Source organism: Brassica napus, chromosome A7, assembly GCF_020379485.1.
Source record: "Brassica napus cultivar Da-Ae chromosome A7, Da-Ae, whole genome shotgun sequence".
NCBI lineage: Eukaryota > Viridiplantae > Streptophyta > Magnoliopsida > Brassicales > Brassicaceae > Brassica > Brassica napus.
In genome coordinates this window covers 26,779,217-26,795,184 of record NC_063440.1, presented here as the reverse complement: position 1 = coordinate 26,795,184, position 15,968 = coordinate 26,779,217, and the positions used below count along the sequence as shown (strand labels likewise).

General features: G+C 35.3%; 4 protein-coding genes across 4 annotated transcripts; 3 read left to right on the top strand and 1 right to left on the bottom strand.

Moving 5' to 3' along the window:
• Positions 1-304: 304 nt before the first annotated feature.
• Positions 305-2,384, bottom strand: LOC106421600 (short-chain dehydrogenase/reductase family 42E member 1-like). Its single transcript, XM_013862428.3, has 4 exons — positions 2,076-2,384; positions 1,547-1,889; positions 1,005-1,461; positions 305-815 (listed from the first exon to the last, which is right to left on the bottom strand). The coding sequence occupies exons 1-4, from the start codon at positions 2,269-2,271 to the stop codon at positions 327-329; spliced, it is 1,485 nt and encodes a 494-aa protein (XP_013717882.1). The 5' UTR covers positions 2,272-2,384; the 3' UTR covers positions 305-326.
• A 1,407-nt stretch (positions 2,385-3,791) lies between these two features.
• On the top strand, positions 3,792-5,072 carry LOC106421571 (increased DNA methylation 3). Its single transcript, XM_013862402.3, has 3 exons — positions 3,792-3,938; positions 4,388-4,588; positions 4,674-5,072. The coding sequence occupies exons 2-3, from the start codon at positions 4,426-4,428 to the stop codon at positions 4,925-4,927; spliced, it is 417 nt and encodes a 138-aa protein (XP_013717856.1). The 5' UTR covers positions 3,792-3,938; positions 4,388-4,425; the 3' UTR covers positions 4,928-5,072.
• Positions 5,073-6,216: 1,144 nt separating this feature from the next.
• Positions 6,217-9,055, top strand: LOC106421565 (probable inorganic phosphate transporter 1-9). Its single transcript, XM_013862398.3, has 2 exons — positions 6,217-7,395; positions 7,771-9,055. Exons 1-2 carry the CDS (start codon positions 6,710-6,712, stop codon positions 8,657-8,659), a joined length of 1,575 nt encoding a protein of 524 aa, XP_013717852.1. The 5' UTR covers positions 6,217-6,709; the 3' UTR covers positions 8,660-9,055.
• A 202-nt stretch (positions 9,056-9,257) lies between these two features.
• LOC106421598 (probable inorganic phosphate transporter 1-9) lies at positions 9,258-14,324 on the top strand. Its single transcript, XM_013862426.3, has 2 exons — positions 9,258-10,172; positions 12,749-14,324. Exons 1-2 carry the CDS (start codon positions 9,463-9,465, stop codon positions 13,659-13,661), a joined length of 1,623 nt encoding a protein of 540 aa, XP_013717880.1. The 5' UTR covers positions 9,258-9,462; the 3' UTR covers positions 13,662-14,324.
• The last annotated feature ends 1,644 nt before the right edge of the window (positions 14,325-15,968 follow it).

Here is a 15,968-nt window from a genome sequence, read left to right as displayed (position 1 = left end):
AGTGTTTATAAATATTTTTTTTTAAAATATATATTAATCATTATTCTTTTTATTATTCAGAAACTGAAATTAGTACAGAAGTCAGAAAAAAAACATTACATTACATACAAGTATACAACTACATATAGGATTTGAACCATAAACAATGACTTAATTTCCACACAACAATATATGTACACAAATTTTTAATAATAAGAGCAGATTATTCACAGTGACAAAAAAAAAAAAAAAAGAGCAGATTATTCTTGTAATTTTTTTTAATTGATAAAATAATAAATTAAAATACTTGAATCATGGTATGAACCTGCATGACGAATCTTCAGTTACTAAACTGACATTGAGTCGGTTAGAAGACCTTCTCTTATTGCTGTTTGCTCCACTTCCTTGCCTCTTCTTTTCCAAAGTAAACGAAGGGAGAAAGTAGCGAGAAGCAGCGTTCGCCAAAACCAAGCTGTTGCGTTCCTCGGATCCACTCTCCTAGCAAGCCACAACGCATAGAACGCTTCACTCACGTGCGCTGTCACCACAATCCCCGACGCTATCCTCAATGCCAACATAGACCTGAAGATAAACAGTGCAATGACTCGAAGGAACGGTATGGGTCCAATATCAGGTAGCCATGCAACCGATAGAATGCTAGGCAAACCGATCACACAGAAAAGCCAAGCGTAAATGCTCGGTCCATCCACTTCTCTTCTCTTCTTGTCTTTAAAATATGTAATAGTTTCGGTCATGGCTTCTTCCGGATGTGTCTTGGGCTCGTAACCTAGTTCTTCCTTGGCTTTCTGGATCGAGTAGTAGTTAGTCACTCCCACCTGTTACATTAAAAAACATTACATTAAGCTAGATGAACTTCCAACATAAATTCGATTGATGGTAAGTGAATTGTTATATATCTCTTAGTTACTTTTCTAACTTCAGATGTGCTACATTTTTCCTAATAATAAGCTCATGCAAAACCATATTTCCTTTTAAAAAGATTATGTAGTCTCATCGAGACAAACCTTATAAACTTCTGGTGGAAGAATCAGTGGTTGTGGAATCCACCGTTGGTTCAGCAATGGAGATAGCATTATGTATATAGCTTTGCATATATTTCCGAGTGAAACCGCAAGTGGAATAGATAGCGATGACTTGGGCAGGTCATAATCTAAATTCTTCAGTAGTGGCTGGAGAAACTCAAAGAAATTTATAGGACTACCATCTGAAACAAAGTAGGCCTTCCCAGCAACTTTTGAGTATTTAGACATTAAACCGGTGGTCGCTAACATGAGTGCTAGTACTATGTTATCCACATAAATCCAGTCGATTTTCGAGTTTGGATCGCCGATTTTGAAGAGTAATAAACCTAATCTTGCATCAGAGATTAGCCTATCAAGATACTTCTCTTCAGCAGGTCCGTAAACAAGTGGACAACGAATCGCACACGTAGATAAAAGACTTCCATGCCCACTCCTAGTCCTAGATTCACATATATAATCATATAGAACATTAGTATTACCATTTCTAAGATAGTAAGCAATATCATTTTGATTTTTGCACTTACTCGACAATACGACCGTTGTTCTTGAGAACCAACTGTTCAGCAACAGATTTAGTCTGATCATACGGGCCGACGTATTGATTGGAAGATAAACAAGGAAGAGTTTCATCTCCATTCTCAATCTCTTTTCCACCGAAAACGACACCGTTTGAGCTCAAATACACAACCTTCGTGATCCCTTTCTTCACACAGGTTTCCAAAACGTTACGAGTACCTTCGACGTTGACCTCCTCTATCCGACGAGTCTGAACCATTTCCTTACCCGAACCACCGTACGAAGCTAGATGAATCACACAGTCTACTCCGTCAAGAGCCTCTTCTACGTCCTCTATACTCACAACATCTCCTGACATATGTGAACAAAGTGTATATATATTGTTAAAATATTTTATATAAGAAAATGAATATAACTCAAAATAAAATATAATATAAGAAGACTTCTTATCAAGTTAGAAACATGATTCCAAGAATATAAACTCATTTATGGTTACAATCATTATCTTGGAATCGTTGATTCAGAGAGTTTGAATACCGTTTATGCAGTGGACGCCCGATTCTGTGAGATGGTCGGACCAGGGAGAGGTTTTGCGACAGTCTAAGGAGCGGACCTGGAGAGCTCCACGCCGGAGCAGCTCAAGGCATACGTTGGAACCGACTAAACCCAACCCACCAGTCACGGCTACGACTCTGCCTTGTATTCCTATGTTCTCCTCTTGGTTCATCTCCATTTTCGGTATGATATAATTAAGGTATTAATGGCACATTATGAAGTATATATATATACTAATATACTTATATGCGTTATTCACGAGAACCTCATTGTAATTTGAAGCACGTGTCTATGCCAACGAGACCATGTGGGGACAATTGATCACGACGATAAAGAGTTGTTAACGTGTAATCCAGTAAGTTATGCTAATTGCAATACGATTTCTAGTTTATCAGGTAACGACAAAAGATGGAAAAAAGGTTGCTTATAAAAATTGTAATTAGCATTAGCGGTTATAAGTGAAGCTGTCTTGAACTTACAGGTTGAACATTAAATAAGCTGTCTTGTATTAAATGATGTTTTTAAGGTTTTCAAATCCCAAATGTGATACAGTATAATAATTACTTACGGACCTGCAACACGCTTATGACAATGAGTGAATGACCCAGCTGGTTGCTTCAGCTTGTACGAGTGTGTTGTTATTTTATACCCCCTCTATTTCAAAATATTCTATGTTTTAGAAAAAAAATTATTTCTAAAAATACATTTTTAATGCATGAAATACCAGTAAATTCTAAAGATATTATATGTATTTACTGAATTTTGTTTGACTAATAGCTAATCACAAAAACAATAAATTTATAATCAAAACTTAACATTTTTTTCTAATATGTGTGGAAATTTTAAAACATATACCATTTTGGAACGAATAAAGCTATTATAATTGTTTAGAATGACTGGTTGAGCTATTATAATTGTTTATTTAAGACAAACATTTCAGAATCAAGTGCTATTATAAGCAATATAATGGTGTGTATTAGCTCATAAACCAGAGATGCAAAACACAAACAAATCCCCTATATATTATTTGAGAAGCATTACAACTTTTTTTGTAGCCACATGTCATTACTAGAATGATTTTTAGAATTATTAGAGAAATAAGTTGGTCCATCTAATTATATAATAAGTTTTTTTATTAAATTAACCATAAATTCATTATTAATGTTTTTTATAATTTTCTTAAATAAAAATTACGAAATTGCCTAATGCGGCTAAAATATATATGACAATTAATGATTTTAAATAATAAAGATTTGATAAAAATTAGTGTATCTTCTATCATATTTGTTTAATTTAAACTATTAAAATAAATTAAACAACCACAATAATCATATAATAGAAATTTAGATTTTTTGTATATGTTTTATTTTGAATTTTTAAAAATGACTATAAATTACTAAAACAGTTAAAAATCTCAAATTCAAATTTTGTGATCCATGGTTTAATTATATATGTAATAGTTAATGACTTTTAATTATTGAATATATATTTATTATTTCAGAATATGTAATAACATATAATATATAAAATTATTTTTATATAGAATGTTTATCATGCGCAAGACGCGGGTCTTAACCTAGTATCTAGTTGATTAAAATATAAATTTATATTTGACAAATGAATAAAAAACAAATCTATTATCAACAGACAACAAAGTTCGTAACACGTGGCTTGCTTAGATAGGCTACTTTAACCAGCTTAGTTATTTAGCTTCTTCATCCTCCCCAGCCTCGATAAAATTCACCACCGGCTTGCTTTTAAGTAAAAGTAATCGAGTGACGACGGTCAAACCTTTCTCAAGCCGCGGTCAAACATCACCGGAGCTACTCACCGGAAATCTCTACGGTAACTTTTATCGTCTCTCTTTCTTTGTTTCCGCTTTGCTGATTATCTGCTGAAGTGACTTCATCTTCTCCATGAAAAGGTTCTTTCAGCTTAGAATTGAGATTAGGGCTCTTAGTTCCTCTCTGAATTGAGATTAGGGCTTTTAGAACTTCGATTTTGGGTTTCGAAGTCAGATCCTTCCTAAGGAAGACAATAAAGTTCGTCGCTTTATCGCCCGATTATTTCTAGGGTTTTAATCAGACGATCCCAAAATTAATATGCAATTAAATTATTGAGCTTGAGATTTGTCAGTGAGCTCGAGATTAAACTTGCTTCATATGATTTTGTTTTTTTATTATTCTAAAGTTTTAACCTTTGCTTACTGGGTTGTGTATAGAACAATCTTATTGGCTTCTTTAAACATGACTTGTGTTTGATTTGATTTGATAGTTTGTTATCTTCCTTAATAGGGTTGATTTGGATTCTATCCCTTGTGGAAGTCATCACCATGAACCCTGAGATTCATCACTCCAAAGTGATCTCTCATGTCTTTTTCACCGGCTCTGCCAAGCAAGGCTCTCCTGGGCCACCCATTGGTCTTGTCGACATTGGTGAGAGCGACATTGCCTACCTCTTCAGAGTCTCTCTCCCTGGCATTCACAAAAATCTAAGTAAGCTTTTTGTTCACATTTATTTATCTCTAGTTCAATAACTGTGACCCCTAAATGCTATCTTGTTGTTGTATCTATGGAACAGATAAGATCAAATGCGAGATTCAGAGGGAGGGAAGAGTATGCATACAAGGAGTAGTACCCGAGATTGCTATTCCGAGTGACTCAGGATGCTTGTACAGGATGCAAGTGCAGCAGCTCTGCCCACCAGGTCCTTTCTCCATCACGTTTAACCTTCCGGGACAAGTGGATCCTCGCTTGTTTTCTCCAAAGTTTAGACCTGATGGGATCTTTGAAGTTGTTGTCGTCAAGCTCGGTGTACGCGTTCCAACTTCATAGTTCGTTGGGTGTTGTACTTCATTCATTAACTAGGATTCTTAAGATGTTCTTAGACTCAAAAGAGTGGTTAGATATGAAGATCTCACTGTTTGAGCAAATTGATTGTTAAACGTTTTATGAAAAGTTAGGAGTCCATTTCAGATCACCTGATCCGATCATACACCGTATATTTTAATATGACTTCAGTCACCATTTCATATTGAATTATGACTTTAATTTGTGACATCTTAAGAGGAAAAAATAAAGCGTAACATAATATTTTAAAATATTTATACTACTTACAGAAATATATTTCAAAAAGTCAAATATATATATATATATATATTTTTTCTTCATTTTCCTCTAAATTCATTCCTCCAAAACATGGAAATTTTTCTTTCTTCATCAATGAGAAGAAAAGATTTTAAATCCATTTTGATAGTTAAGGAATTTAAATTTATTACTTTAATAAGATTTGTATATTCTATTTTATTAATTTTTTAAAAATAAAAAATATTTCGAACATCAGTCGCAATGAATACTTTTTAAGAGAAAATTTTATCCGTTCCATGAATTTGCCCATTCATATCTCCTCTATAAAGTGCTATAAAAACAAATCTTCAACTTCCTTTTTGTGTTGTGCACGTCGTGCGAGCAGAAAATGAAAAAGGGGTACATACTGAGACTTTATAATCCGATTTACTAAAACAAAAGGTTGTGCAAGTGAACTTATATTGAGGGAGGTGTTGTCTCGTGCAGTCAAAATGTCGAATCGAATCTACTGAGGGAGGGTGTTGTGTCTCGTGAAACACAAAAGCATATCCATGCCTTCTTTGAATAAAAAACTCGCCCACATTATTATTGTATAACTCAAAATATCCTTAATCACAAAATAAAAATAGTTAAAAATTTACACTATTATTTGTGGAGTGTTGTGAATTTTCACAATCGAACTCTCGTATTAAAAGTTAGAATGATTAATATCATTTATACAATTAATGAATAAAATATATAATTTAGCCACAAAATAAAATAAATTTAAAATTTATTATTTATTTGATTAGATAAGAGATTGAAATTAATAATAAAAAATAATCCAAAAACTAAAAAAAATATATTATAACTAAAAAGATAATTATATATATATATACATATATTGTTTTTATATGAAAATATCTTTTGATAAAAAAAATAAAAAATAAAAACAGAAGAACACATAACTAAATTTAATCAAGTAAAATCTTACTTTTATATAATTGAAAAGAAAATATTGAGTGATTTGTAAGATTTATTTATTAATAATGGATATAGTGTATCAAGAAACTTTCAAAATATTTATAATACGTAAAAAATTTCAAATAAACATAAATAATAAGTTATCATTATAGTTGTTAATTAATAATTTAATTACTAATCATTAATTATAAAATGCTTATACCCACACGCAGATGAGATACCTAGTTGATAGTATAAACGATCTTTAAAATTGTTCAAATAATTTTTTTTTAATTATCTAATGCAGTTTAAAAATTGGTTAAAATAATATAAAAAGTTTCATAATTGTTTAGAAGCCATTTAATTTGCAATTGATCATTAGGTTTATAAAAACTATTTTCATATTTTTCCAATTTTCTAGCCAGCTCATTAAGTTTATTAAAAAAATGTTTCCAACAATTATAACAGAGAAAGAGACTTCCATTATTCTCAGTTTGTGTATCTTCGAACACCTCAAAAAAAAAAACTATACCAGGAAACAAAACCCTATAATTTTTTTCAAAAAAAGAAAAAACAATAAAATCGACTATGGCGGTGCTGAGATTGTTGTCAGCGTTAGATGTGGCGAGGATACAGTTGTACCATTTCAAGGCGATTATAATCGCCGGAATGAGTCTCTTCACCGACGCTTATGACCTCTTCTGTATAGCTCCGGTCTTGAAAATGCTCGGCGAAATCTATTACCACGAAGACTCAATCGGAACCCCTATTCTCTCCACTTTTTACGCCATCGCTCTTCTTGGCGCCGCCTTAGGTCAGCTCTTAGTCGGCTACTTAGGCGACCGACTAGGACGCAGACGTGTCTACGGTATATGTCTCATGATCATGGTCTTGAGCTCCTTCGGCTGCGGTTTCTCCGTCTGCACCACTCGCAAGTCTTGCGTCATGGCGAGTCTTGGCTTCTTCAGGTTCGCCCTCGGGCTTGGTATCGGTGGAGACTACCCTCTCTCCGCCACGATCATGTCGGAGTTCGCTAATAAACGGTCGCGTGGGACTTTTATCTCTGCCGTGTTCTCCATGCAGGGGCTAGGAATCTTGATGAGCTCCGCCGTTACGATGTCTGTATGCTCGGCGTTCAAGAACGCAGGAGAAAGGAGTTCAGAGAAAACTAGAGCAGAGGAATCTGATATTGCATGGAGGTTGATTCTGATGATCGGTGCTATTCCCGCTGCGTTAACGTTCTACTGGCGAATGCGCATGCCTGAAACCGCAAGGTCCCATTCACTAATCTCTTGTATAGTTTTTGTTTCTTTGTTTCCACTTTTTTTTTTAGTTATTGATGGAATCAATTCTTTTAAATAGCAAAATGGTTTAATTATAAAATAGTATAGGAGAGAATAAATAACCAATATAGAATTCATTAAAATGTAAAACTATTATTAAAACTTGTATTAATCTTTATAAAATGTAAAAATATAAAAATGACCAAATGTGTTTCTCAATCAACATAACATTTAACAAAAGTTTGACTATGTAATTTTAACTTTCTCCACTAACTAGAAAATAAAAATGATAAATCTTAGATAATTTACAAGGAATAATATAAGATTTTTACTAATTTTTGAATATTTATACTAATTTGCATGCAGATATACAGCACTAGTTGAGAAAAATGCTTTCCAAGCAGAAAAAGACATGCAAAAAGTCATGTCCGTGTGCAAAGTATCTCAAGTAGAAGAAGATTTACCGGAAGAACCACCGTGTTCTTCTTCTTCCTCGTACAAACTCTTCTCTCGCCGTTTCTTCAGCCTCCACGGCCGTGACCTCTTCGCAGCCTCAGCCAATTGGTTCCTAGTGGACGTTGTCTTCTATACAAGCAACCTCCTCCTCTTTCAAATCGTCAATTTATCCGACAAACCTGCCAGTATCTCAAATGTCTACGACTCTGCCTTCGAAGCAGCTAAGGTCGCAGCCATCGTAGCCGCGTGCTCCACCATCCCTGGTTACTGGTTCACGGTTTATTTCATCGACAGAGTTGGTCGTGTCAAGATTCAGATAATGGGTTTTTTCTTTATGGCCGTTGTGTACTTAGCCGCTGGCATTCCGTACAGTTGGTATCGGTCTGATCATGGTTATACTAGTAATAAAGGCTTTGTTGTCATCTACGGGTTGATCTTCTTCTTCAGCAACTTTGGTCCCAACACGACGACGTTTATAATCCCAGCTGAGCTTTTTCCAGCTAGGTTTAGGTCAACTTGCCATGGGATTTCCGGAGCTGCCGGTAAGCTTGGAGCTATTGTTGGGACTGTTGGTTTCTTGTGGGGCACAAAACGCGACGAAGAGCACAAAGACGTTTTCCCTGACGTCAAACGAGTGAGAATCGCGTTTTTGATACTTGGAGGCGTTTGTATCGCTGGAGTGCTGGTGACGTATTTCTGCACGCGTGAAACTATGGGTAGATCCTTGGAAGAGAACGAAGAGGACGAGATCATAACAAGGATGTCGTCTGCTGATGAGTTACTTCCAAGACGACAGTGACTTTGATACCACAATACAATCAATCGTCTTTTGATAATTTCCTCTCTAATTTTCCTTCGTTTCTTATACTGGTTTGATACTCACATTCTCATGTAAATTTACTCGAATTTTTCACTTTTAAACTTGGTCATCATTTTATTCAATTAATGACATCCGTTTTTCTGTTTTGAATGAAGGTAAACTTTTATAAATCTTAAAACACTTAGAAAAGAATGATAGGAAAGTTAATTGTGAGGCTATGTGATATTAAAACCTGATTAAGTATGAATCTCACTTGATTTTTGTTGGGAAGGAAGTCATCTTGTTGATTCCACATAAATCTTCTTTGGCTTACGAGTCGAATAATTAAATAAGTAAAAGCATATATATATTCTTAAACTTACTGAAAATTATCAAATGTTTCCTTACTATAAAGTACCCAAGACATCCAATATTAAGAGGATTAACAAAAAAAAAGGTGAAAGTACCAAAAGAAAAATCATAAAGTCACGCACACACACACATATATATAATCCAAAGAAACACCTTTTGTGTTGTGCCCATCGTGAGAACAAAAGTGAAAAGGTTAGTGGAAGTCAACTAAAATAAGTGGACTCGATCCAGGGGGAGGTGTTGTGTTCCTCACAGTCAAAACAAAAGCATATTCCCATGGTGACTTCTTAGAAGAAGAAAAAACTCTTCAGACATTATAATGAAGAGACAGAGACTTCCCTTGTTCTCAGTTTGTGTATCCACGAACTCCACAAAACCTTTTAAGAAAAGAAACAAAAAACAACTTTTCTTCAAACAATAAGTCATCAACGATGCCGGCTCTAAAAGTGTTATCGGCGTTAGATGTGGCGAGGATACAGTGGTACCATTTCAAGGCCATAATCGTCGCCGGAATGGGTCTCTTCACCGACGCTTACGATCTCTTCTGTATAGCTCCGATCATGAAAATGATCGGCCATATCTATTACCACAAAGACTCCATTGGAACCGCTGTTCTCTCCACTTCTTACGCCATCGCTCTCCTCGGCACCGCCTTAGGTCAGCTCATCTTCGGCTACTTAGGTGACAGAGTCGGACGGCGAAGAGTCTACGGTCTCTGTCTCATGATCATGGTCTTAAGCTCCTTCGGCTGCGGTTTCTCTGTCTGCACGACTCGCCGTTCTTGCGTCATAGCGAGTCTTGGATTCTTTAGATTCGTCCTAGGGCTAGGGATCGGTGGAGACTACCCTCTCTCCGCCACGATCATGTCGGAGTTCGCTAATAAACGGACGCGTGGGGCTTTTATCGCCGCCGTGTTCTCCATGCAGGGGCTAGGGATCTTGATGAGCTCAGCCGTTACGATGGCTGTGTGTGAGGCGTTTAAGAACGCCGGAGAAGGGAGTTTGGAGAAAATGAGAGCGGCAGGGATGGAGACTTTGGCTCCGCCGGAAGCGGATATTGCTTGGAGGTTGATTCTGATGATCGGTGCTCTTCCCGCCGCTTTAACGTTTTACTGGCGAATGCTTATGCCTGAAACCGCCAGGTTCCGTTCAATAGTCTCTTCTATAGTTTTTTTTTTGTTCCTTTTTCCTCAAGATTTTTAATTATTTTCCGCCGTAAAAGGCAAAAATACAAATATTCGCATATTACAAAATAAATTAAATATTTTATTGTTTGTATACATCATCTATATACTATTTATGTCTCTCTCTCTCTTTTTCTTTTCTTGGCCGTGATCCTTTTAAAATTTAATTAATTTCCTGTCTTTTTCACTAATTTTTATCTATTATTATATCACCGTAATATAGAATATGATAATATTATATGCACTATCTTGTGTGACTTTGCTTCCTGGCTACCCCCACATACATAAAGGTTTCTACGTTATTAAAGTCTAACCAACCATTAGTATAACATAACCGCGAGAGAGATCAACTATATTTAAATAACTCTTTTTAACGGTAACAATTGTCACTGCCACTGGCTGTGAATTATTTCAGTTACAAACTAAATCATTCGATTTTTAGTCGAGTAAATATCTTATAGTTATGCAGATGGATATCCCTTGACTTTGTTTGTGATTATCCCTTGGAAAATTTCAGATTCTTAGTGACACCAAAATGTATAGAATTATAAATTAAATCGTTAAAAAGTTTAGTCGTATGTTATGCAAAAGTTCTACCCACGTTTCCGTACCAAATAATGTTGGAGAACCTGAAACTTGTGTGAGAGAAGAGTTCATGAAATTTAACCTAAATTTGATTTGATTTTGTTCCGATGATAAACATAATATAATATTAATGTGTGATTATGTAAAGAGTGGGAACTTCGTGGTTTGTTCCTAGGAACTAAGTTGACTTGTGGGGGAGATATACCGAACACAATGGTATATACCTTTTAAGCGACCTCTCACGATAACGTATCCACATAGTATTCTCATTTTAATATGTATAATATATGGTTTTAGTTTGCCTTGAATCTATTGATTACTCCCCCCAGGTGTAGGCTCCAGCTAAGAGATAGAGTTTCTTTTTATTATAACTAGATTTAATGTCTCCAACTAATCTATATACTCTCTTCCTATCAAGTTCTTCCACTTTGATTATATTCGTTTCATAAATAAACACGAAGAAATTGTTCGTTTACCTTCCGCGAAGTATATCGTATGACTAATAATTTAGTTTATATAGCTGCGATATCTATCACTAATAACACACCTAATCTGTTTCGACTGAGGTTAAGTAACTACAGTAAATCTTGATAACGATAATGCATATATAATTCATCTAATTAACGTGTTAGCAACCTGTTAGAAATTGTTCTTTATATATATATATATATATATATATATACTTATAACTAGAAGTATGATATTATTTATTTTAAACATGTATTGACAAATCAATATATACTTGTTATTTATTTTTTGAGAGAGATAATACTTGTTATTTTGTTTCATTCTCAAAAAGAATTATATTAATCACTAAATATTACATAATATCTGTTTAAATTTCTGTCGTGGGATTTAGATGTTATCCTAATAATGATTTCGTCAAACCAAAGATTATACAAATTCTTAGTTTCCTAACCTTCAAAGAAACGTAACATTCATCTTTTTTTTTTTAACATTCATCTTATATTGTCGTATTCATCAATAAAGATTTTCACCGAACTTTTAGAAAACTGTTGGAAAGATTTTCGACGCAAGTAATCGGCACCACTAACTTCGAGATTAATCTGAAAAGGTTTTTTCACACTAGAAAATGCAGTCCGCATCCATTTCTATAGGTTCACATGATCTTAAATCTGCCATATACAAAAGTTTTCGTTCATTGAGTCACAAAAGTTTTTGGGTCAATTTTTGTAGAAACATGGCTCTATACTATTGTTAGCTTTTTCAAACTTATATACAACTTCTTCATCACAATAATATTAAAGGATACTTTCAATTTTACCACAAATGTAACACCACTTTTTAAATTTATCTTAAAAAAATAAATATTTTTATAAATGCTTAAAGTTTGTGACAAGAAAAGAGATAAACTAACCTTCATAAATCACTTATAAATGTGTAAGAATAATTTATAAAATATTTATAGAAGTTTATAAACTCAAACCCCCTCCTACTAAACTCTAAACAATAATCATTAAATCATAAACTCAAATGTAGCAATTTTCTAATATTATCATCTTTAATTGTAAACGATGAAGTTTATATAGGGTTTTTAGATACTTCTAAGAAATTTTGTTACTTAGAATTAGAGACTGACTAATAGTTATATATTAGAAAATATTTTTCTTACGTTTTTGATACAAGGACTGATATTATGTCAAAATATATACTATTGAAGACAATAAAAACATGTTATTTATTATCTTTTTGTTTTAATATACTTAAATAAGGATACACTATATAAATAATTATATGTTTATCTCGGAATACATGCTACGTAACTTTACAAAAGTTTGAATTTATGTTTTTGATAACTAAGATGACTTAGATGATTATGCAGTGAATTACGAGTAACTAGTCTTAACTAAACTTCCCTTTTTAAAATACTTTTCTACTAAATAACCAAATCAGTAGTTCAGTTACTAAGAATTTTAAGATGCATGCAGATACACAGCATTAGTTGAGAACAATGCAATTCAAGCAGCAAGAGATATGCAAAAAGTCATGTCCGAATCCATATTATCTCAAATAGCCGAAGATACATCATCAGAGCCGCCACAACAACCACCGTCTTCTTCCCCCTACAAACTCTTCTCTCGCCGCTTCTTCAGACTCCACGGCCGTGACCTCTTCGCAGCTTCGGCCAACTGGTTCCTAGTCGACGTGGTCTTCTACACAAGCAACCTCCTCCTCTCTCAAATATTCACCTTCTCCAACAAACCTCTCAATTCCACAAACGTCTACGACTCTGCCTTCGAGGTGGCTAAGGTCGCAGCCATCGTAGCCGCGTGCTCAACCATCCCCGGTTACTGGTTCACGGTTTACTTCATCGATAGAGTTGGTCGAGTCAAGATTCAGATAATGGGATTTTTCCTCATGGCCGTTGTTTACTTAGCCGCTGGCATCCCCTACAGTTGGTATTGGTCTAAGCATGAGAAGACTAATAAAGGCTTTATGGTTCTCTACGGATTAATCTTCTTCTTTAGCAACTTTGGACCTAATACGACGACGTTTATAATCCCAGCGGAGCTTTTTCCGACAAGGTTTAGGTCAACGTGTCATGGGATTTCAGGAGCTGCCGGGAAGCTTGGAGCGATAGTTGGGACTGTTGGTTTCTTGTGGGCCACGAAACACGATGAAAAGGAGAAAGAGGACGTTTTTCCAGACGTGAAACGCGTGAGGATCGCGTTTTTGATCCTTGGCGGCGTTTGTATCGCTGGGGTGTTGGTGACGTACTTCTTCACGCGTGAAACTATGGGAAGATCGTTAGAAGAGAACGAAGAAGAGGACGAGATTGGTACTACCACAGCAGCACCAGGAGGATCTCTATCTGCTAATGAGTTACTTCCAAGACAATAGTGATTTATTGTCATATCACAAGCTAATCAATCTCCTTTGATATTTCCTCCCTAATTTCCCTTTGGTTTGTAATGTTTGATACTCACATTCTCATGTTTATTGGGATCTTTTTTTTTCTTCACTTTTTAATTTTGTGCATACTAAAGGATCATCTTTTTTTAATTCATTTTCTAGACTTGCGCAGTTTAGAAACGAAAGAACGTTGGACTTGAGGATATGTAATATTAAAACATGACTAAATGAATACCACAGCCACTAGCTTTTCGTTTTCTTGTTAGTCTCATGGATGTGTTTTAGGTTGTCCTTGAAAACTACTAACGTAAGGTACAAGTCTTCATGATTCAGTTTGAATCTGAATCTTGAATGAAGACCTAGTATTTAAGCTTAGTTACGTTTTTTTTGGGTCAAATATGTAGCTTAGTTAGGTTTCCCTTATGTATGTTAATTTATAGTTTTCTATGTTAATTAAAACGCAGACCATTTGTTCGATCACTACAAGAAGTTTTGGATATACGGATGGTCAATGTTATCGTTATTGCCTTGCTGAATCGTCAGAAATTTTCCGAGAACCATGATTGTCGAAAATTTTAGTCAGGATATAAGATGTTTTCTTGTAGTCCACAGACGATCCAAAACGAGGAACAAAAAAAAACCAAAGCAATTGTCATACGTAAAATACATAGCATTAAAAATACAAGAGAAAAATACAGCAAACGTGGAAACACTCTATCGATCGCCCCCTACCCTATGCCGGCACCAAACGTGTGAGATTCTGTATCCAAAACGAAGAGCTCTTGTCGAAATAATAACAAAAAAAAAAGAAGTATGGCTTTAATTAACATCTTGTGTTGTTAAAAAAGAAGTATGGCTTTAATTTGTGACATATTTAGAGCAACTTCACCGTGAGATCCTCAAAAAATAAGTATGGCCTTAATTAACATCTTGTGTTGTGCACGTTGTGAGAACATAAACTGAAAACCTTTTAAAACTTTATAAAGGACAAGTAATTGCCGATTTTATTAAAAAAAAACGTTGTGAAGTCAACTAAAGGAAATTGACTCTGTCGAGGGAGGTTGTGTTTCATGCAGTCAAACACAAAAGCATATTCCACTAATTCCCGACATTATAATAACGAGACAGAGACTTCCATTGTTCTCAGTTTGTGTATCATCAAAAACTAAGAAAGAAAACGAAACCTATTTTTTTATTTAAAAACAATAAAGTCGACGATGCCTGCGCCAAGAGTGTTATCGGCGTTAGATGTGGCGAGGATACAGTTGTACCATTTCAAGGCGATAATCATCGCCGGAATGAGTCTCTTCACCGACGCTTATGACCTGTATAATTGGATATCAAACTGACTTGATTTTATTAAGCTATACAGCTGAGACTTTATACAATTCCAATGACGGTTTAATAACCTAGTTTCCTTATAACTAATAGGAAACTATACATAACTTTAACTAGGGAATATAGGAAACTATACGATATAGAATATATCGTAATACTCCCCCTCACGTTGGAGCGTGCAGGTCACAAACGCCCAACTTGGACAATAAAGTATTGAACTGAACCCGTCCCAACGCCTTGGTGAGAATGTCCGCGACCTGCTCCTTGGTACGAATGTGATGGAGATTAATGAGACCAGCTTTTACAGCGTCTCGAACCGCATGACAATCATTTTCAATGTGCTTGGTACGTTCATGGAAGACTGGATTTGTAGCAATGTAAATAGCTGCTTTACTATCACAGAAGAAGCGAGTAGGAGCCTGTTTGACATCGAATCCATGCAACAGTTTACGTAACCATTTAACTTCTTTGAGAGCATCAGACATAGCTCGATATTCAGCTTCAGCGGAAGAATGTGATACTGTATCTTGCTTCTTTGTCTTCCAACAGACCGGAGAATCACCAAGCAAAACAACAAAAGCACTAAGAGAACGACGAGTTTTGCAACAAGAAGACCAATCGGAGTCACAGTAAATGGTGAGAGACATATCTTTAGACGAGCTTAGCATGATTCCTTGGCCAGGAGAATTCTTAAGAAAACGCACTACTCGTTGTGCAGCTTCCCAATGAGCTTCTTTGGGCGTCTGCATATACTGAGAGAGAACATGAACCGAATAACTCAACTCGGGTCTGGTATGAAGAAGATACAATAACCTGCCAACAAGCCTCCTATACTTGCGTGGATCAGCCAAGACGGGACTCTCAACCTTGCCGAGTTGATGATTCTGTTCGAGAGGAGTAGCTGCCGGCTTGCAGCCAAGGTTTCCTGTGTCGGCAATGATGTCCAAAGTGTACTTT

What these genes read in the sequence shown, in the direction of transcription:
- LOC106421600 (XM_013862428.3), bottom strand. Translation starts at nt 2,271, where the DNA reads ATGGAGATGAACCAAGAGGAGAACATAGGAATACAAGGCAGAGTCGTA. An exon ending in GGGCGTCCACTGCATAAACG is followed by an intron (nt 1,890 to 2,075) that starts GTATTCAAACTC and finishes CACATATGTCAG; the next exon opens with GAGATGTTGTGAGTATAGAG. An exon ending in AACAACGGTCGTATTGTCGA is followed by an intron (nt 1,462 to 1,546) that starts GTAAGTGCAAAA and finishes ATGTGAATCTAG; the next exon opens with GACTAGGAGTGGGCATGGAA.
- LOC106421571 (XM_013862402.3), top strand. Translation starts at nt 4,426, where the DNA reads ATGAACCCTGAGATTCATCACTCCAAAGTGATCTCTCATGTCTTTTTC. An exon ending in TGGCATTCACAAAAATCTAA is followed by an intron (nt 4,589 to 4,673) that starts GTAAGCTTTTTG and finishes TCTATGGAACAG; the next exon opens with ATAAGATCAAATGCGAGATT.
- LOC106421565 (XM_013862398.3), top strand. Translation starts at nt 6,710, where the DNA reads ATGGCGGTGCTGAGATTGTTGTCAGCGTTAGATGTGGCGAGGATACAG. An exon ending in CGCATGCCTGAAACCGCAAG is followed by an intron (nt 7,396 to 7,770) that starts GTCCCATTCACT and finishes ATTTGCATGCAG; the next exon opens with ATATACAGCACTAGTTGAGA.
- LOC106421598 (XM_013862426.3), top strand. Translation starts at nt 9,463, where the DNA reads ATGCCGGCTCTAAAAGTGTTATCGGCGTTAGATGTGGCGAGGATACAG. An exon ending in CTTATGCCTGAAACCGCCAG is followed by an intron (nt 10,173 to 12,748) that starts GTTCCGTTCAAT and finishes AGATGCATGCAG; the next exon opens with ATACACAGCATTAGTTGAGA.